At 49.5% G+C, this 21,273-nt stretch overlaps 4 protein-coding genes across 4 annotated transcripts; 3 read left to right on the top strand and 1 right to left on the bottom strand.

Moving 5' to 3' along the window:
* Positions 1–15: 15 nt before the first annotated feature.
* LTR84_008405 (uncharacterized protein) lies at positions 16–8,778 on the top strand (the record flags this gene model as incomplete). The annotated part of the gene is made up of 7 exons (XM_064851951.1): positions 16–25; positions 424–4,103; positions 4,168–4,562; positions 4,626–5,931; positions 7,171–7,183; positions 7,306–8,439; positions 8,492–8,778. 7 exons carry the CDS (start codon positions 16–18, stop codon positions 8,776–8,778), a joined length of 6,825 nt encoding a protein of 2,274 aa, XP_064701856.1.
* A 359-nt stretch (positions 8,779–9,137) lies between these two features.
* Positions 9,138–10,796, bottom strand: LTR84_008406 (uncharacterized protein; the record flags this gene model as incomplete). The annotated part of the gene is made up of 3 exons (XM_064851952.1): positions 9,138–9,986; positions 10,048–10,179; positions 10,236–10,796. 3 exons carry the CDS (start codon positions 10,794–10,796, stop codon positions 9,138–9,140), a joined length of 1,542 nt encoding a protein of 513 aa, XP_064701857.1.
* Positions 10,797–12,526: 1,730 nt separating this feature from the next.
* Positions 12,527–13,919, top strand: LTR84_008407 (uncharacterized protein; the record flags this gene model as incomplete). Its single annotated transcript, XM_064851953.1, has 4 exons — positions 12,527–12,903; positions 12,960–13,064; positions 13,143–13,490; positions 13,565–13,919. The coding sequence occupies 4 exons, from the start codon at positions 12,527–12,529 to the stop codon at positions 13,917–13,919; spliced, it is 1,185 nt and encodes a 394-aa protein (XP_064701858.1).
* Positions 13,920–17,660: 3,741 nt separating this feature from the next.
* Positions 17,661–21,170, top strand: LTR84_008408 (uncharacterized protein; the record flags this gene model as incomplete). The annotated part of the gene is made up of 1 exon (XM_064851954.1): positions 17,661–21,170. The coding sequence occupies one exon, from the start codon at positions 17,661–17,663 to the stop codon at positions 21,168–21,170; it is 3,510 nt and encodes a 1,169-aa protein (XP_064701859.1).
* Positions 21,171–21,273: the final 103 nt, after the last annotated feature.

Raw genomic sequence — 21,273 nt, forward strand, 5'->3', positions numbered from 1 at the left:
CTCCTCAACACCATCATGTCGCAGGGTAAGGGGTTTCGGCGATTACCACGTGCCCTAGCTGTGCCTGCGTACATCTGTGCACGGGCATGCACGTCGTTCGGTGGTTCTAACTATGGCTGGCTGTACCGCTTCGCATCCAGGCGCAATAAACCAGCCTCTCCCAGCTGGCTGGAATGTACGTCCGCACGGTGTGGTGTCGATGGTCCTGCCACGATCCAACGGCATGCTAGCTATTTCCTCAGTTCCCGTCGAAAATGACCCGATTCCAGATGATAAGCGTTATCGACGGTGAGCATCACGGTCCAATTCAGTGGGCAATAACTCTGATGTTATTGTCCACCACCTAACGGGCTCCTATCACTTTTCCCCTGAGGCAGGGAATACCGTTCTATGATTGACCTGGGATGTCTTTCACGATTTCAGATACCGACATACAAAAATGGCAGAGTTTCTTAAAACATCCGGATGTCAATGTACAGGCCTTCCTCGACCCAGCAGCGGCAGGGTCTGGCGTGCCTTCCAGTTTACGATGTGTCAACACGAGATTATTCTCAAGGACGTTTGAAACCAGTGACAATGCAACGAGGTTTGGCCCACTCAGTCTACCTGCTGGCACAGAAAGCATACTCCTTGGTCTCAAAAAGGATGCAACCTTCCGCGCGACTGGGTTAAAGGATATTTTGACGGCCACAGGAATGTCGCCCACCAGACTGGGCGTGTCCGATGGAGATGCAAATGCCTTCGATAAAGCCGTCAACGTCTTTCTAGGAGGTGACCCCATCGGCTTTCGTCTCAGCGAGGATCTGGACACCGCGCCCAGTGTGGAGGAGAGGCGAAATGCGATGTGGCTGACACCGGGCGACAATACTATGCGCATCGATACTACTTTAACATTTACTCCTGAAACTTCTAAATTGGATGCTCTCAAGGACAACATCGGCCTGCCTATCTCACTAGACTCGCTGCAGGCTATATCACTCTTCATTCAACGAACTTCAAGAGGCGTACAATTTACGACACCTGGTGCCACAGGCCCAACCTCATCTGGAAACAGCAACAGCCCTTCTGTTGGCACGAGTGGTACCACGCCCAAATGGAAGGTTACTACTAAATATCAAGTCTCTTGGAGATTAGCAGTCGGGAATTTCGCTTTATGGATCACATTCGGCCCAGCGGGATGTGATATCTCACTTCTGGCGACCCCAAGCGAAGGGACACTACCGGCATCGTTATGGTCTGATCTGACAGGACTTGTCTCTTCTCTATCAGGCAAAGACATTGCGCCAAAGTCCTCTGCAGGAATCCTTGAGGACATAAACCTATTAAAGGTGCGCTACACAAAGCGGCCTGGTGCAGGACAATGGCAGATCATTGCATCTGTGACTCTACCGAGCGGGGGTCCAGGCATCTATCTCGGCTATGACACATCATCCTCAGCATTCTCTGGAGGCCTAATACTGCAAGGCTTTTACTCAATCGATAATGATATGCTTCTCCCAAATTATGTGCCGAGCCAATCGATTCTTGCGCCTTCTGGCACAGTTCCTGCTAGGTTCTGGGATCTCAGCAAGTATTTCTCTGTCACGATTCCTTCGTACCTACCATATGCTGTCATCGCCGCCTCCGTCTCGTACACCCAATCGAAGCAGGCTGGTGCTTCTGTTTTACGCCTTTTTGCGCGAGCAGTACAAATAGCAAAGGTCTCTGGTGTATCAACAGGCGGCGCTGATGGAGCAGAGAAGGCAGCTGTACCCTCCGGATTTACCTGGGACGAACTAGATGTCTCTCTCGAGAAGCAACAGCACTCGTTGTCTTGTTCGTTGTTTACATATTTCACTCTCAATTCACCTGCAGGTAAGTCATATCCTCCGGCAGAGATGGCACTTGCTGTAATCTATGATGAACAAGGCTGGGAACTTCACGGCTCTGTTGAAAATCTTTCCGCTGGCCTGCTCTATTCATTCTTCGATGCGGACAGTCAAGGCGCAGCGGTGGATATGCTCGGGAAGTTGAATATTGCATCCTTGGATCTTCTCTGGACACATACCAAAGGAGGAGCCTCTGCTGCCTTTCTTTTCTCCGGCGTGATAACATTTGGTGGGCTGGATTTGCGACTTTTTTACCAGTATATCACAAGTCAAGCTGATGATGCATCCTCTTCCAAGATCGCCGATGCTCTGAAAAATGCAGACGGTCCAATGGTTCTTTCTGTCCCTACGGGATCTCAGTCGAGCTGGCAGTTCGAATGCGATCTTGGCTCTTCGTCTGGTGATGCCACAATTGGTTCAATTGCGAACTCATTTCTAGACGATGCCTCTGGCTCTCTCCCGTCGTTCGTTAGCAACATTCCTATCCCAAAAGCTGACGGAACAAACGGTCGAGCCCCTGTGTCACTGAAAGCTGGAAAATTCCCTGCATCCTCAAGCTCCGCGTCTCAGGCCAGTCCAGCCGCAGCTGGGACAAGATCTGCCCAAGCAAGTGACAACCAGGATTACAAAATCGTCTTTGTCTTCCAGTTTGCCATTGGAGTATTTACCATGTCCTTCGTCCAGATTGCAGATCTTCCCGGGGATAAGAACACCATACCCCAGCCAACTAAACGCTTACTGCGTTTCGCCGTCGACAAACTGCCGATCAAGGACAACATACCATTGCTTGACCGCCTACCCCAACCGTTTGATCAGCTTGAGTATGTCTGGGTCAGCAATACTGCAGCGAATACTTCAGGAAGCAATACCACTCAAGGCCTCACAAGGGATGAGATTGATGTGATCAATAGCTCAGACTTCCTACTGAACAAGGACAAACTACTTGTGAAAGCGGCCACGAAACAGGGTTCCAACAAGGACAACCCACCCCGAGCGGGAGGTGAGAAAACAACAAGCCCAAGCCCGTCCACCAACCCTGTTGTGCTCCAATCTGGACACCATTTCATGGTCATAAACGGAGGTGAAATAGTTGTTGACCACATATTCAATACGTCATCATCCAAGGATGACACTTCAAAATCACCGCAGCAGCAGCAAGAGACTTCAACTCAACAAAAGGCAGTACTCTCAAGCAATCACGCTCTCAAGCCAATGGTGAAAGACGTGACTACCAAAACGGATGAACCCACCCCGAGCCCACCTGCCAAGGGCTCTCTCACATTCAAACTCGGACCTCTTGCAGTGGATGCTATCACAGTACAGTACAAGGAGCAATCCGGGGAGAAGTCTCTTGTCCTGACGCTAAATGCAACCTTCACGATGGGTCCAATCGTGTTCAGCCTTCTTGGTTTTGGCATTACTGTAGGCCTTTCTGGAGACATTACGTTGAACAACTTAGAAAAGGCTCTTGACGATATAGGAGTCGTCCTTTCTGGAATGGCGATATCCTTCAACAAACCTCCTCTGTTGATTGCGGGTGGCTTTGAACACAAGGTAATTCAGACCGCCACAGGATCAGAAAACATCTTTCTGGGAGGTATTGGCGTTAACTTCCCACCTTACACTTTTGTCGGGCTTGGAGAGTATGCGATCGTCACAGTGGGTCAGAATCAATACAAATCTATATTCCTCTTCGCCAAGTTGGATGGTCCACTCATAACTCTCGAATTTGCGACCATCTCAGGGGTTCGTTTAGGGTTAGGGTACAACTCATATGTCACTTCACCAGACGTGAACTCAATCACCCAGTTTCCTTTTATCGACGATGGAAGCACCGACGGGGCTGGCAACGACCCCATGGCAATTCTTCGAAAGATGACAGAGCCTGATCCCAAAGCAAATGGGACGGTCTGGGTGCAGCCAAAGCTGAATTCATATTGGTTTGCTGCCGGAATGTCAGTCACTGCATTCGATATTTTGAACATCACCGCCGTGGTAATGCTTGCGTTCCGAGACTCGGGCCTAGTTGCAAGTATCTACGCGGATGCTATTGCTACAATGCCTCCTGATGCCCCGAAAGGCGCTGCGATTGTTTATGTTGAAATCGGTATGCTTGCAGAGATGAATTTTGCAGATGGATATTTCAGGGTAGAGGCATCTTTGGCCCCAACGTCCTATCTTTTGGTGCCGCAGTGTCATCTTTACGGAGGCTTTGCGCTAGTATACTGGTTTCCGGTAAGTGAAAACCCCAACCATAGCTGCACAATGAGGTCGATTCCAACTAATCACACTACTTCAGCCTAGTGATCACTCTGGCGATTGGGTATTCTCAATTGGAGGCTATCATCGTGCCTATACACCTCCGGCCTGGTATCCAGTCCCTACTCGCCTCGGCATTTCTTTCAATATCGATATCATTTCCATCACCGGCGAAGCTTACTTTGCAGTAACTCCGAAATGTGTAATGGGTGGTGCTATGATGCATGCAAGTCTTTCATTTGGACCCATCGAAGCCTGGATGGACTACTCGTTTGACGCCTTCATCAACTTCCACCCCTTGCACTATACCGTGGACTTTGCTGTTTCTATTGGCATAAATTTCAACATTGATATCCTATTTATCCACATACACATTCATGCCTCAGTGGGTGCTCAACTGCATATTGAAGGACCAGAATTTGGAGGCGTTGCACAGTAAGTATAGCCGCACAAAGGTGGGAGTAACCTCTTAGCTAACCCCGATTCCTCTTGTTTTAGTGTTGATTTTTATCTTTTCGGCTTTGACGTCGACTTCGGTGCCTCGCCGAGCCCTCCTGTTCCACTGGATATTTACCAATTCTTCCTTCTGGTCCATAAGCCAGGCCCAGATTCTAGCTCTGACCCATCCCTCGCCCACGAAAGTCCTCTTTTCTCATGGATTGATGTTGAATCCACACAAAAAGACGATAATCTTTCTTCCGCCAATGGTGCTTTAGTGCACACCCCGACAAGGGTGGTGGATACGCAGACAGGTGCAGCCTTCAAGTTTATACTAGAAAACGGGAACTTTCCGATGCCCCAAGATCCAGACACATCAGGCGGACAACCAAAGAGTACCGGTGCAGGTACCAAATGGTTTGTTAAAGGAGGGAGTTTCCAATTCCGTATAGCGACTGATTTTGCCATTAATGATGCAATCCTCGTAACAGAGGACGCTAAGACACCAAGACGTCCTGACAACGCCAACTTGAGCGCTGGTAAATCGTCCGCTACCGAGATGGCTCCAGCACCGATTTCAAGTATCTGCTCTAAACCAATGCAGCTCACTCAAGACCAAGGCAAGAACACGCATTCTACCCTCACCATTAGAGTTGCACGTATCATTTCCGAGAATGTCCTCGATCCCACTCCAATTTACAAATGGCGAATCTTCACTCTACAGGCTAAACCAATGGCGAAAGCGGTGTGGGGCAGTTATGATAGTTCACAGGACCCCTCTAAGAATCAACGACCCAGCACACTGCTTGATGGGAACTCAGCGACTGTTGATATGTTTATGTCTGTCGGACTGTCTGCTCCCCCACCTGAACTCTGTCCGCGACCCGAATGGCCTGGGTTCATTCCCAAATTCAAAGCAACAGCAGCTGCGAGGTTTGGAATTCGGGACTTCAGAACCAAACTCGGTGGCACAGACTGGTTTGTACCAACGAGTCGACCAACTCAAGCAAAGTTTTTGCCGAGGGAACTCACTCAGACAGAGAAAGCGGAAACCAATAAGAAACGGTGGGAAGATACGAGCTCTGCCTGGTTGAAGTTGGACACGAAGAAGACACAAGATTTGGTCGATTCGCTGCTCAATCAGGTGGCGACAACTCTACAATGGGATCAAAATCGGTCGCAACTTGAGGCACAAGACATCAGCACAGTTAATTCTGCACTCCAAAAGCAAGCTGCTACTGTCAGTACAAGTGCGGCCAAGGAGCAAAGTGTCGATTTGGCGTCGCCATGGAAGCTTGTGGGCAACGTTCCGACCAAATTGATCAAGAACATGGAGTCTACCTACCTAGACTTACCAAGGCTAGCAGTGAGTGTTGCGGCCTGAAAGCGAGGTAGTAACGTAGCCTAGTGAAGTTTAGATTCTTGTAGCTTACGAAAAAATCAAGTTCGAAGGCAATCAAGTAGCAACCACAGATGAGAGATACGTACAGCATAGATAGTCTCACGGCACTACTAACGTGAAGCATATCAAAATGGATCACAAGAATCAGCGTAAAGGGGAGTCTCTTTCTAGTACTTCGACTCCTCTTCGACTCCAGGTATCTACATACTAAAAATAGATAGAGGGTACTTTTGTATCATTTAACCGACCACGTAAGAGTATGCGTGAAGGTTGCATATATCCTCTGGCTTTATTTACAGGATTACTTAGCGGAGCTGAAGTCGAAGTCGACTCCTATGATCAAGATGAGTTGAAACTAAACTCAACTTTAAGGAGTCGGTGTAGTTTACTGGTTTCCAGCAGAATCTTCCCTCAATGCTAATTAATAAGAATGGAGCCTTGCGAAAAGTCTACAGCCTTGTCGGATACGCAATCGCGCCGATAGCGATCGCGCCACTAGATTTGCTAATCGGAGGCTATCGGATGCGACTATCATCCAATTGATTGGCCATTGTATGGAATTAAATTCTTAATCATTGGCTGCATGGCTGTTTATCTTTGACACTTTGTTGTCTCCTAGGGATATCGCTTTCGGCAACTAACTGGAACACCTCAACCTGTACTTAACGTACTTAACATGAATTGCTCTACAATCATTTGACCAGGAACAGAATAGAATTGAAAGATTTAGTAGGTACCTAGGTAATCCACCAAGAATTTTGCAGACTTCGACATTGATTCTTAGGACTGGACAGTGTGTAGTGTGGATTTTCTTCAGTCACGTGCAGATGTGGACCGATGACGCCAAGGCCCAATTATTGTCCCGCCTCTGTCACCTCTTTTTTTCTTCTCCCCAACTCGCCCAGTCATCCCCTCCAATAACTCTTGCCCATATCCACACCGATCGATTGCAAAACTTCTTTTAGCTATTCCCTTTACATCCAACAAAGACTCGAGGACGTTGAAAACCTTTCGCCATCTACTGCTGCTCCTGGAAGGGCATTGTGTTTCATCGCGTTCATGTGCTTCCCAAGCACCTTCACTTCTCAGGTAAGGTCTTGTCTACTCGCCTCTCCACTGATAAGGACTTGTTGCTCGTATGACAACAGATAACACGTCATGGGAGTCTTCGTTGATTTTGTATGCTAACTTTTCATCTTATAGGATTACATCAGTGGTACTTTCTAATGCCCTCGTCCTTTGTGAATGCCTCTAATTGCCGTATAGATCATTTGTGGAAAGCTCAGGCAAACTAGCGGTCAACTCAAGAAGACGAAGAAGATAAAAACACATACACAGAAAATATGCTTTTCCGAGCGTTGAAAAAATCGGCCCCGAGCTTCAAGAGCGTTTCAGCCTTGCAGTCGCGGGCTCTGGCAACTATCTCGAACAATACTCCTAGACAGCAACAGATTCCCATCCACAAACCCTCCACCCCGGCCCGTCCTGCCCACGAAAGAGCTACCCTCACGATCCGAAATGGCCCAATTTTCCATGGCACCTCATTTGGAGCTCGAAGCAACATCTCAGGTGAAGCTGTATTCACCACCTCGCTAGTTGGCTATCCTGAGTCACTCACCGATCCATCTTATCGAGGCCAGATCTTGGTCTTCACCCAGCCCCTCATTGGAAACTACGGTGTACCGTCCAGCGATAGAGACGAACACGGGCTTTACAAATATTTTGAGAGTCCCAACATCCAGGCTGTTGGTGTGGTCGTCGCAGATGTGGCAGAGAAATATTCCCACTGGACCGCTGTCGAAAGTTTGAGCGAGTGGTGCGCCAGAGAAGGCGTCCCAGCCATTACCGGTGTCGACACTCGAGCCATTGTTACCTATTTGCGAGAACAAGGTTCAAGTCTTGCTCGAATCAGCATCGGAGAAGAGTACGACCAGGACGAAGACGAGGCTTTTGTTGACCCAGAACAGATCAACTTGGTCCGCAAAGTCAGCACCAAGGCGCCATTCCATGTCAGTGCAGCCTCGCCCACGGCCCATGTTGCGGTCATTGACTGCGGTGTGAAAGAGAACATCCTCCGCAGCTTGGTCAGTCGAGGTGCAAGCGTCACTTGCTTTCCCTTTGATTACCCGATCCACAAGGTTGCTCATCACTTTGACGGTGTCTTCATCTCCAATGGACCTGGAGATCCAACTCATTGCCAAGATACCGTCTATCATCTTCGCAAGTTGATGGAGACGTCCCAAATCCCGATATTTGGCATCTGTCTTGGACATCAATTGCTGGCTCTCGCCTCTGGGGCTCGAACCATTAAGCTGAAGTATGGTAACCGGGCTCACAATATTCCAGCTCTGGACTTGACCACTGGCAAATGCCATATCACTAGTCAAAACCATGGATATGCTGTCGATGCCTCTACTCTTCCAAGCGACTGGAAACCATACTTTATCAACTTGAATGATAACTCTAACGAGGGTAAGTATTTCTAGAATTTTGCCTTTCATGACAGCTATACTGACTATTATAGGCCTCATTCATGCTACTCGCCCTATCTTCTCGACTCAGTTTCACCCCGAGGCAAAGGGTGGCCCTCTTGATTCATCGTATTTGTTCGACATGTACATGGACAATGTTCAAAAGTACCGCCAGGGTCAGAGTGCATATGAGCCTCACCGAGATAGCAAGCCCAGCGCATTGCTTGTGGATCTCTTGTCGAAAGAACGCGTCGGTGTCGACCTAACTCAGGGCATTCGCAACATGATGGCCGCTGAAGCCCAGGAGCCCGAGCCAGTCTACGCCGCAGGTGCTGCTTAAGCAGCTCATGAAGCAATTTACTGCGAAAGGACTTCACGTACTTGAAGGGTGGCGTTTCCGGTGGATAAAGGTGTGTCGAATCTTAGTATATTCGAAATAGCTCAAATGAAGTATTGCTTTGATTGGAACAATGATTGAGAACATCTCCTTTGCTCCGGTATTCCCCCAAGATGAATTAGTAATGCTACCTAGGTATCCACAACTTGTTCGTCATCGGTAACATGGCTCGTTATACTGTTACAGACGGAGAGCGCCAACAAGACCAGCTCGTGTCACCATCATGCCAAAGAAAACGTACAGAAAGAAATTTACCTCTCGTTATGGCACTGATGCCCGCCCACCTTGCACACCCACGAGCATCACTCATCGCTCGTCGTAGAAGACCCACTTGAATACTGCTTGAGAGTCTCGCTCGAGTACTGGGGCTGTATGAGGGGCTGGTAAACGCGCCTCCGTCTGATCTTGGGGAACTTGTAGAAGCCAAAGCCGTAGGCATTGCTGCCGGTGCCGTAACCCCGGGTGACCTGTGACGTCTCGAGCATGGTCTTGATCCACAGCATCATATTGCTATCGTCCTCGAGCACGCGGCTGGCCAGTCCGAGCGGGAACAGCCAGAATAGCGCCGAGTCCCGGCTGTTTTTGACGTGCATGAGCTGGTATTCAAAAGCGCGACAGATCTCGACGGCGGGCTGCGTCAGGAACTCGACGTCGCCGGGGAGGTTTAGAGGCGTGGTGGGTGTCGTGGGTGGTGAGGGTGTCCTGTCGTCGGTTGGTTTTAGTGTCCACAGTAGGCCCAGGAGACAGAGGAGAACGGCGTTGTAGAGGGATACTTCTGTGGCCTGGGCGGAGGATGAGAAGACCAGGAAGCTTCGAATGGGTCGGAAGTGCGTCGATAGATATTCGGCCGGGAGCATTTCCGGGTCCGCCTCCCAGACGGCGTTGCTATTGGATGCTTCCCATCGCCATCGCCACTGATAGATCCTTTCGATCTGGAACTCGATGCGTCGGATTAAATCGCCCTTGAGTTCGGCCGATTGGACTTGCTCGAGGTGTGCTTGATCTTGAAGGAATCCGGGAATGTAGACCAGAACGTCGACCAGTTGGTTTTGGAAGCTTTTATTGGAGGCGCCGATTTCGAACCAGGGCTCGGTCAGCCAGATTGGCTGCTCCAGGAAGGTCCTGGTCTTTGTGATCAGGGCAACTGTGACCTGCCAACACGATTAGTCCGGGGTGCCCGCAGTGAGTAATGGACGCTGCGTGTGACCTTACCAAAGTCGCTCGGCAAGATTCAAAGGCGTTTCGCAGCATACTAGTGGAAAATTTTCTCGGGCCGCAGATTTGTATCAGTCTGAGCAGGCCTTGGAGGTGGAAGGCCGCTGCTTGAGGGTCGGGAGTGGTTGACTGCTCATAGGTTAGCGACGGAGACAACGCATCTTTAGCGTAACCTCCTGACATACAGATTGCATGAGGAGGATCATTATTGGAATGATTAGGTCTTCGCTGCCTGGGGCCCCCACATTCGACAAACGGGAAGAGAGCGCCCGAACCGCCTTGTCGTAGTGGATTGCACCACTTACTTCTATGTCGGGTTGATGGTGATGCTTCCCAAATATGCTGAGGGAGAACGCTCGGCATGCCTCCAGGGATAAGGAGTCAATCTTACCCTCGGCGGACAGTTGAAGCCAGGGCGTCCCATAGCTGCTCCACACAAAGTTGTCGAAGAGATAGGCAAACTGGATATCCTCCCTGAAAGCCACCAGACTCATGTCTGAGGGCACAAAATCTTCCGGGTCATCGTTGGAACTTAGGACCAACGATTTCGGGATCCTCTGGTGGCACGGTGGGGGTTCCTTGGTTGTCTTTGATACTCCTGCTGTCGTCTGTTGCTCGGCCTCGTTGGAGAAGGAGTGGAATCGCAATTCGAGTTTCCTCTCGTATCCCGCACACGTATAGCCGGCTTTGTCACAACGCTTACAGGTTGGTTTTGATTCATCTAGGCCGCCACGGTGATTAGCCATTGGTCGACTGTAGAATGATTGTATCCTTGTTCGAATGGAATTGAGATTGGACTTACCACACTTGACGCGTCTCTTCAGACACGTGTGACAACCTTTGCTTCGACCAGGTACACCGACCATTGTTGCAGATACTAGTTTATTAATCTGCGAGATGCGCGTCGGTCATTGCTCCCACAAAGAGGGATCATATATACTTTATATTGATTAACAATCTATTGTGGACCGGCTAACCCTTCCCAGGAGTATGTCATAATCTGGGAGTAGCTCGATCCTAGAATGAACCGCCGTATAACACGAGGTTTAATGAAAGCAAAGCTTTGTAGGGCTGGAGAACACTTGGAAGATAGCCCTGGGACCATAGTCATGATAGGTCCTGTGGCTATCCTCGGGTTTTTGGAATCATAGCGGTATGCTTGAGGCTCAGTGGATGACCCATGTGAAGCATGTACATCGGTTTTTTGCGATGCAGGTTGGCCGTTTAGGTTCCATAGGCATAGCCACTAAAAGCTGTGGCTGAGAATAGAGTTACCTTGCATTCTTTTGACCTTTTGCCGAAGGGTCAAGCTGAATCAAGTTGAGGTTAGTGGCATTACAGAGGTAGGGATTCTGGGAGAACATTGTCCAGTAAAGAATGAACATCGAGATGATTGCGTCTCGCCCCATGGAGCCAAATCAAGAATTGGTCAACTTGGCATGCTCGTGGCGGCCGAGCCTAATGGCCGGCTTCTCTTTAGACTGCATGAGATGCCAAATATCCAGCAATGCCCGACCATCTGTCCTTTGGTTTCGTTTCGGTGCACTATCGAGCATCAATGATCATATTCCCTATTCATAAAGATATACCCGAGTTACCGTATGTCGTTGTGTCGCGGAGTTGGGTTGTTGACTCCGGTAAACCCCTGACAAATCTCTTACAACTCCTCGTGAAGCTAATCATATTCAATTCCTACCACGGTGGCTTCAGACTTCCTTGTTCTTTTTCCCCACCAGGGGCTCGGACGATGCTTAGCATTGCAGCCGCATATGCTGAACATCATTGAACACTACTCATCCCTTTGCTACACACTCCGTATGTAGCCATGAGTCAGGTCCAACCGAGATGCTTACGTTTGGCGTCCTTGACCCGCTGAAACGAAGTGGAGGGGTTTTTCTGGCCCCATCTCAAATTCACTCTAACCCAAAGAAGCATGTGAATAAGCGAACGAATGATACAGACTCACAGAATTCTAATGAGCGCACGAATGGCCAAGCGCTCGCCCATCTGCAAGGTCGCCAAATGCCACGATGCCACAGTACTTCGTACCAAGGTAGTCAAATTAGCAACAGACGCTCTGCATCTTTCAGGCATATGTTCTTGACTTCTAAACCTTGTCCGACTGCTAGCCTTGCAGTTGTGACTCGATGCTAAATTATGTCAGGTTTCAAGCCGCGAGATTGAGGCAGAGTCCTCAACATCACTATGCCTGATGCTGGCTATGATACAATGAGACCATGACCATCGACACAACCCAAGGTAGGAGATTCAACTTGGCATTCATATAAGGAAGAAGAGAACTCCTGTCAGAGTAATGGCTATCTTGTTCACGAATCAGCAGTACAACTCAAGCTCCGGAGACGACGGATTCGACTTCCTTTTCGTTGTATTTTGCATCTGGTATCTGCTTTCACTCTCTTGAGAAGTTCGTTACTATTACAATTCGGTCATCATGCACATGAGTCGTTCTTTCGGCATGGGCGCCGCCATAGCCTGTGGGCTGGAATCGGTTCCAGGGTCATGCGTGTGCCCTACAGCGAATGCGTCTGCTCTCACACAGGCGTACTACCCACCCCAAGCCGTGTGTACAGAGTTCTACGTTCCTGTCACGTTCGAATCTGAGAATGTGGTTTTCAACTTTCCCAAGTGGGAGGACGATTTTGATTTGGTAGACTTTCTTGCCGTCGCCACCACCAGAGCGACAGCCAACCTTGGCAGTATTGCAGCAGGGACAAAGAAAGAGACGGTAACGAGGCAGATCGCTGCTTCGTTTTGTACACCCAAATCTCCAAATGGTAAAGAGAAGACTGTTATACTTGCCACCCATGGCATTGGGCAAGCACGAAGCCATTGGTAACGAAGCCTTCCGTACACATATCTAGAGCCGTCGAAACTAACTCGACGTGCAGGAATTCTCCTTACAAGCCTGCGGAGTACAACTTTGTCCAACATGCCATCGCGCAAGGATACTCAGTGTTTTTCTACGATCGCCTGGGCACCGGAGATTCAGAAAAGTGAGTTATGCCTTGTCACCTTTGCTCACCTCACCACGCGGATCCAAGTCACAAAATGACTGACAATATTCCTTACAGTGTCTCGGGCTACGAGAATCAACTCAGCACACAGGTTGGCTTACTAAAAGAGCTAACCACTCTTGTCAAATCTGGCGATTTCACCCCAGGGGTCGGCAAACCCGGAAAACTCGTGGTTATGGGATTTTCATTTGGATCATATGTGACACACGCTGCTATTGGATCGAGTCCAGAGATCGCCGACGCTGTTATTCTCACCGCCATAGGTCTTAACACAACTGGAGTCAACGCCAATGGCCTTGTCCGGTCTTTCGTACCCCGAGTTGCCGCACAGCAAAACCCTCTTCATTTCGGTGATCTCGACAATGGATACGTGACCTGGGTGGACAAATTCGCTCAAATCAATACGTGAGTCTTAAGGGAGATCATATCACCTTTGAGGCAACAATGTCACAGCTGCTAACTGAGTTCTGCGTGCGCAGATACTTCAAGAGTCCTTTCTACGACGAGCCCACGGCCGATTTCGCCGAATCGCAGAAACAGGCCTTTGCGATCGCCGAATTTCTCACCATTCTCAACGGAAAGGATAATAAAGGCGACCTGGACGCGAGCGGCTTCACCGGCCCAGTCCTGACCATCACAGGTATTCAGGATTATATTGTATGCGATGGCTTTTGCCCCGGGATCTACGACGAGCCGGCCAGCACTTTCTACCGCAACGCGAAGCCTTTCGTACCTTACTTGCATCCTAATGCCTCGCACAACTTCAATTTCCACAAGAATGCTACGGGTGCTTACACTGTGATTACGGATTTCTTGAACACCAATTTGAAATAGAGCATTGTGCATATTATTGCGGCGATATTGGAGATTCTCTCGGGTTTGATAGGCATCAGTGGCGTAACGGAGCAGACTTTTTTTAGACCCTGAATAAGGGGCACTTTATGCACTTCTAGGCCCCACGAAAGATTTTGCAATACCCTGATTTCCAGGTCACAATATGACTATCCAAATAGGCAAATGCTAAGCGATGGTGTTTATGGGATGTGAAGAGTCAAGACTCGCCATTGCGATGGATTTACTTTAGTCAATTGATAGTATCGGCAATCTGAGAATCCGAAGTTCGCATAATCTAAGGTCTCAAGTCAATTGTGCTGTGTCATCCACAGTTGTGGCTACAGGACAACTAAGTAATCAATCTAGTCAGTCTATAACTTCCTCTCTTGTACGTTGTAAGACTCGGGCGGTCGTCTTTAAGAGATAGTTTCCAGATTCGAATAGGACTCGCTGGTGGTGATGCCCACGGATGGTCATAGGCAATACGAGGTACATGCTTACCTAGGAAAGGTGCAGATCCCAACCCACTAGGATGACCCTAGCCGTTATGATGTGATGCCTGGCCACAGCCTAAATGTCCCCGTCCCGGGTCCTTTCGGGATTTCTGGGGCTCGCTTCCATCGTAGAGCCAAGGAGGCTACCGCCGTTGTGCCTCGTACTTCATAAGGTAATCAAGGCACGGATCCAAATAGGAAGGGGTCCTTGTCATTCTGCGTTAGGCATCTTCGGCCCTTTCAAGGCCCGACGAAATACCTCGCTTGAGCGTGACGGGATATCCTCTCCATGTCTAGAAATAATCTCTTTTTTGACCACATTATTGTCGACGAACACATAGAACCATGATTCATTTACGAGTGTGGGTGGACATTGCTACATCGCGGACTGGGACATCTACTCCGTAGTTACTGCTTTCTGTAAGCACGGGGATCGTCACATCCCTCCAGTGTTTGACTTTTAGGCTGTTGAGTGGAACAAGTAATGTCATTTCCATAATACTTATTTCGATTTGAATGCAGGAGGTTGAGGCGCCACCTCCTTACGATTTAAGAAATAGTAACCACATCTTGCTCAGGTTGCGCCCCGGTGCCTTGGAATCTCGCATGGAGAGGAAAGCAGTCTTGCAAACAGGCTTGCCATGACAGTTGTTCTCCTACAGGCTCCAGGTTTCTTGAACAAAAAGATAATGACAGCCCAGTGTAATACTCCTGAGAGGAGCAGAGTTGTTCAGAAAGGGGCGGGTGCCAGCACCATTTTGTAGTCGGAATACATTTTATTGACGGTAAATCAATCCGGGGCACAGACATCCGAGTTTCGAGCCGGGCAGGGATCCAGGAACAATTTCTCAACGATCAAGATTCGGTTGCCGTTGAGAATCTCCGCGATCTTCGGCCATGTGCTAAATGCCTGCTCTCGCGTGCTTACATGCACTTGGGGTTCATGACATTGCGAACCCGTGGGACGTGATGGAGGAAGATGATTCACAAAGAAGCAATACTGGGATACTGGGAATAAGGGGAATAGATTGAGATCACGGTCGCAGAGCTGGTTGTGAGTAATTACGAAGGATAATTCACCTCGATTTTTACCGACAGCAGATTCGAAAGGCACTACCAGCAGGTTGGGTATGTCTCGCGTTGCGCCTGGTTGGCTTCTCATGCTAGTCTAATCGATGCTGACATTTTACGACGTACTCAAAATGCAGGCATAGAATTATTGGGATCATGGACCCTATGCCGTCTAATTCGTATCTATCTCTGAGATAGTTCTCCTTCTGTGGATAAGGTTTACGACCGACAAGATACCGGCTAGACGGAGTGAGCTGAAATCTCAATTTTCTAGGTCACTCAACGGAGAGGTGGAAGCCTGGCAGGGAGCGCTAATGTGCTAAACAACAAGTGACAGGGGATATGTTTGGAGTTGGCATTGACAGAGGACAAGTGAACAACTTTTTGACAAGCACTGGAATTGAGTGAGCTCATGTTCTCTCGCGTAATTGATGGCAAACTAATGCCCCATGTTTGGTCCTGTGGCAACATCCACATGTTGCGGAGCCGCACCTGAGGTCGAAGGCTTCGAGGGAGCCTGCAAATCTTGCCTCAAGGATCTGGGTGAAGAGGGGGCACATCAGATACACCCCGGGATGGCAAGGGTTGGCGCCTCTTACTTCCATCAATTCATTAGACGTGCTTGACCCTTGTCGTGGATTGCTGTGTTCTTTCGCTGACCATGATATCGAGTGACCTCTCGATATCCCTGATGGGACTAGAGAACCAGAAGACCATCCATTGCCAGATTGAGCATCAATGTTGGAGTATGAGGAGGACCGATCTTTGATGGCGGCCAGTAGACCACCGTCATCAAGTCATTCCTGGTCGAGTCGACATTTTTGAGCCGTCAACTAGAAAGTTAAAACAAAGGGAAAGTCCGACATAGCTAGCGGGTCGCACAACATCTGTTACGAGGACTATTTGTAGCAAATGTGGAGGCCAAGGCCCGTCATCGTTGGCCCATCGCTTGGCCATGCAAGCCTTCTGAAGCGAGAGGCCATATCGGGCATGATCGCCGGCTCCAACATCATGTCAAAATGCACCTCGCGAATCATCATCTTGTCTCTACTATCCATGGATTTTGAAAGCCTGAGTCGACAAGCCAAACGCCCCAATCCCCGGATACGAAGGTCCACCCTTTGCGCGTAATCGACTCTCTGAAGGCGCAATGGATTCTTTGAGTGATGGGAGAGCGCAAGCGCAAGCGCATCTCATCTCCTTCACGCTGCCATCGCCCTTCAATTGTTGCTACTTCTACTGGCTCTTTGTAACTCAAAACTCGGCTTCGCCCTTGCCTCCCGGCGAGCCGGATCTTCCCCGATGCACCTTTGTAAGCTAATGAAACGATGCCCACCCACCGAATGCGCCGTGAGTTAATACTCCGCTATGTGGTGGACACCTACCAGATCAACTTCGGATGTCGCTTCCCTGCCTAACCTACTGAGGTAGAGATCTCACTCGCATCTAATCATATACTCCAGATAAACGAGGGCATCAAGGCTCCCTTGCACAGGTCCTACAGCTGCTCCCAGTGCTTGCTGATCAGTTCAGAACCCCCCTTTGGAAGTCATGCGACTGAAATACGAGGCTCCTGCTCCTGAACAGATCGCCAACCATAACTCGGATGTCTCTGCGTCCTTCCCTAGCATCCGTCAAGTCGCCACAGTTGCCTACCGGCTGTCAGAGAACTCACTGTTCACTACCAGCTGTCAAGAACCTTATTTCATGACTCCCTTGTACGTTATGTGACCTCATCCTTTCTGGGGCTACTCTGATGCGACCTGTCACACACTACCCCTCCTGTTTCTGTTTCTAGGAAGTCCCTTGCTTGACCCAGCCTCTTTGAACATGTCAGTATCTGACAGATTTCTTCGTTGAAAGGCGACGGCTGCTGTGGAGAAGGTCTTCCACAGGCTCATGATGCGCAGAAACCTGTCTAGCACTTTCGGTAGACTTAATTGTCCAAACGGGGGTTTTGCGCATTCCATGGCGGAAGATAAATCAGGAATGCTCTCTCCCACGGACCATTTCGAGATTTTATGTTGACGTGAGACTCTTTTCCTTCCATGTGACCCATAGAGTACTCCATACCACGAAAGCAATCTGCAAGGACCTGTGCCACCCTGCTGGACTACCCTTCTAACAACAGAGCAAGATATGCTTTGCCAGTAGCACCATTCCACCTGACACCATCATGTCAACCGAATCACATCTCAGGTCAGCGAATAAATCATTACCGAAGCTACCAAAAATCTCGATTGAAAGTCACCGGCCGTGCACTCGTGGGGATGGAGAATCTTGCCCCAGTCCAACAATTCGCAAACATGACGGAATTCCGTCATTGGTACCTCAGAATACCGCGTCGAGGCTCCCTCAATTTCAACAATCACGACGTTGGGCCAAGAAATATGGCCCCGGTCCACCTCCGCCAACACCACCACCAAAAGAGAGACTGCAACAGGAGCTGAACACTGCGCAAGAACCCGATGATCGCATGCTTTCCAAGCGTGAAGAATCGTTCGAACAACAACGGGCCGAGCTTAAACGGCTCCCAGCTATGCTTCCGAGGATAGAGGAGCCAGAAAACCATGGATACCTCGATGACAACAGCCCTAACCCCCAGGAATCTAACTTGTGCCCACATGTGGCGTCGAAGTATTGGGAAAATGTCAAAGCAACAATACTGACAACCACACGTGGAACAACACTTCCCAAGCATGATCTCTATCCCCAGAGCCGGCGAGCTACGCCAACAAAGTCTCGAGACAGGGCGATCGGCCGCAGGGGCACTCGGATCCCAGTACCAGCAATAGCAGGAATTGGATTTAAAGCAAAGCATAGACGACGAGCCTCTTCTGTGAAGCGAAATACAACCAGACCGAGCGCGACCCAAGGCAGTTTTGTTCATCAAGATGAGGGCGCCCAAAAGGAGAACTCAGTTCGACAAGTGCCACCATCCCCTGTCCTCTCACTGCATGACCCGGAAAAAGATAGCAGATTCTCCAAAGAATGTATGGACATTCTCAAGAACATGGACTTTAACCGAGATTGGCTTTTGGTCCCGACCTTGGAGACAAGCAGCTCCTCATTACGAATCGCTGAGCAGGCAGCATTGAGTCACAAGAATTGTGCCCAGGAGGGAAACCCCTATGAGAAAATAACCATACAGGCAGCCCTTGCAGCGGAGCCAGTCACAGCATGCCCAAATAGCCCTGAGCTGGTACCTCATGTACCTCATATAACAATAACATCCAGCTCCACACCCCATTTTCATGCACATGGCGCACAATCGTCTGCCGTGCATCTGATGAAGGACGATCTATCATTTGCAACATTACCGCAAAGAAAGAGGTCACCCCGTTCCGATATCCCATTACACAAGTTTGGAAGTACAGGTCCACCTACTGGAGATAGCAGGAACAGATCCTTGGCTGAGCCTATTGTTCGAATCCCTTCATCCGCATCTTCACGTCATTCTATGAAAAGCCCAATGTCGGCAATGAGCACAGACACCCTGACCAAGATAGAAGCGCAAGTCCAGACCCGCCAGCCTTCGCAGCCGTCAAGAAGCCACGGTCATTTGCACTTCCATAGATTATCAGAGCCCAAATCAGATGGACCACCGAGTATCCCACCAGAACGTCCTCTTCCAGCCTTGCCCCAAGAAGCAAGCATTGGTCTCCCACGCCTTTCAATTGATACTTTGCGAGGGCATTCTCGCAAGCTGGCAGCCCACGTCAATCCGAGAAGTTCTATATCGACAATTCATACACTGGGTTCCATTGAACCTTCCGACTCTGTTGCTAGGACCTCTCATAACGTGGAAAATCTTGTCCATACGCCTTCCAATCAGACCGATATATTGAGCCTCAAACTCATGGCTATGAGGAACATACCTTCGGCGGTATCACTGACATCCGACGGTTCCTCAAGTTCAACACGATCATATATGAAGCACAACATATCTGGTCCGCGTGCCGAAAAGGTCAAAGAGAAGCGACTGCGGGACTTAGCCTCTTCGAAGTCTGATATCAACCTGCCGGATTCTTCAGGGCAAGTTATCCCTTTGCTACAGAAACAGTCATCCTCTGAGGATGTTAAGAACAACACTGTCACCCATTCACCGGTGCATAAACCCTCTTATGACGAACTTGACCAATTTCCTGAAGTCCCCGAATCAAGACCTACAAGTTTGATTAGTCCAATGCTCTCTCGCGGGAATTCTAGAGCGCAGCATCATCAGGTGATGCATAACATTCACAGTCGCCAATTATCCAAGGCTAGCTCCAACTATCATCCGTCCTCTCGTCCTCGCCAAATACTCTCACAAAGCAACATCTTTATAGTTGTCGATACAGACCCTGTTACTACTCGCTTCAAGGCAGGAACCATGAGCCCTGCTCCAAGTATTGGCAGTCTCAACAGTTGCAGCGCGAGCCCACAGCAGAAGATGAAGCACTCAAGATGCCCATCGAACCTGAAGGATGCAGCTTCCATCCATGGAAGTCCTTTAAAGAACATCCGAAATCGTGCCAGTATCTACAGCCTCAAAAGTCAGGTCTCAGCATCTGGAAAGTCGAGTCACACTGGAGTCAAGAAGCATAAGAGGCCCATGAGAAGTGTCAATAGGAATTTGAGCAGCTCCAGTGATGAGTCTAATACCGTTGTACCATCATTGAATGCGAAGTCCTCAAAGCAAACCATGAATCGCAGAAACAAGAGAAGAAGGTGGAACAGTAATGACATTGGTCATGTTAAAACTCTGGAGCAGGCCCTCGACTATTACCGATCTACAATCGTGAAGCAGGAGGAGAGACTTCGCAACCAAGCTGATCAGATTCAGATGATGATTAGAGTGATTGCTCCGATGAATCGTGCCCGAGGTGTGAAAGACCCATCTGGACTCTCAACTTTGACGGACTACTCAACCCCTGAAGAGACCCACAGAGCCTCTCGTCGCAACACTAACCAAAGGACAAGCGACACCAGAACCATTAGGGCGTCCAAGATCAGCTTAGGCTCTCCTATCGACAAGAAGGGTCAATTTGCTTCCAAGGCTCGCTGTCAGAGACCAAATAGTCCAGGTGCCCATAGTACAGCCTCAGGATCGGCTAGCGCAAACACCACCGATGCGACAAAAGCATCTGCAGACGACGCCTCAATGACCGACCCCTTAGATTACGACCACAGTCCGACTGTCAACATCATCAAGCCCTTCAAGCCAGCCACCACAAAGGTCGACTGTCCCAAACCAGACGGTAGCAGCCGCCTGGAACCACGGCCAACCACGCGCGAGAAACCAACCAGTCAAGGCAAAGCCTCCATCACCAACATGTCCCTCCACCAACCGCCGCCAGTGGCTCAAATCATCCCACGCGGAAAGCTGCCTGAAGAGATGAGCCTTCTCAGCTTCTCGACCCAAGCTCGCGATTACCTAGACCTCAGCAACGACCACCCCCAGCACCACCACACGCTCAGCAAAGACAGCGGACTGAAATATCGAACGTTGACACAGATTGCGCAAGACCGGCACTCCTCGCGCCGCAGCGGCGGTGGCAGGCCCGCAAGGCTCCGGATCAAAAGCGACGACTCCTTCGACAGCGAAGTCGAAAACCAGCGCAACGCCACGAGACTCAGCGTCAACCATGTGCTGACCAGTACCGAGCAAATGGATCGTGCGATCGACCAGTTCATGCATTTCTAGCGAGCGGACAAAAGTGATACATGGGAATGTCCATCTTTATCACATCGCCTTGTCTATTGACAAGGGCATGGTGGTCAACGTCTCTCAAGACAGCTCTGGAGAT

This window comes from Exophiala bonariae (assembly GCF_035927105.1).
Source record: "Exophiala bonariae strain CCFEE 5792 chromosome Unknown scaffold_31, whole genome shotgun sequence".
Lineage (NCBI taxonomy): Eukaryota > Fungi > Ascomycota > Eurotiomycetes > Chaetothyriales > Herpotrichiellaceae > Exophiala > Exophiala bonariae.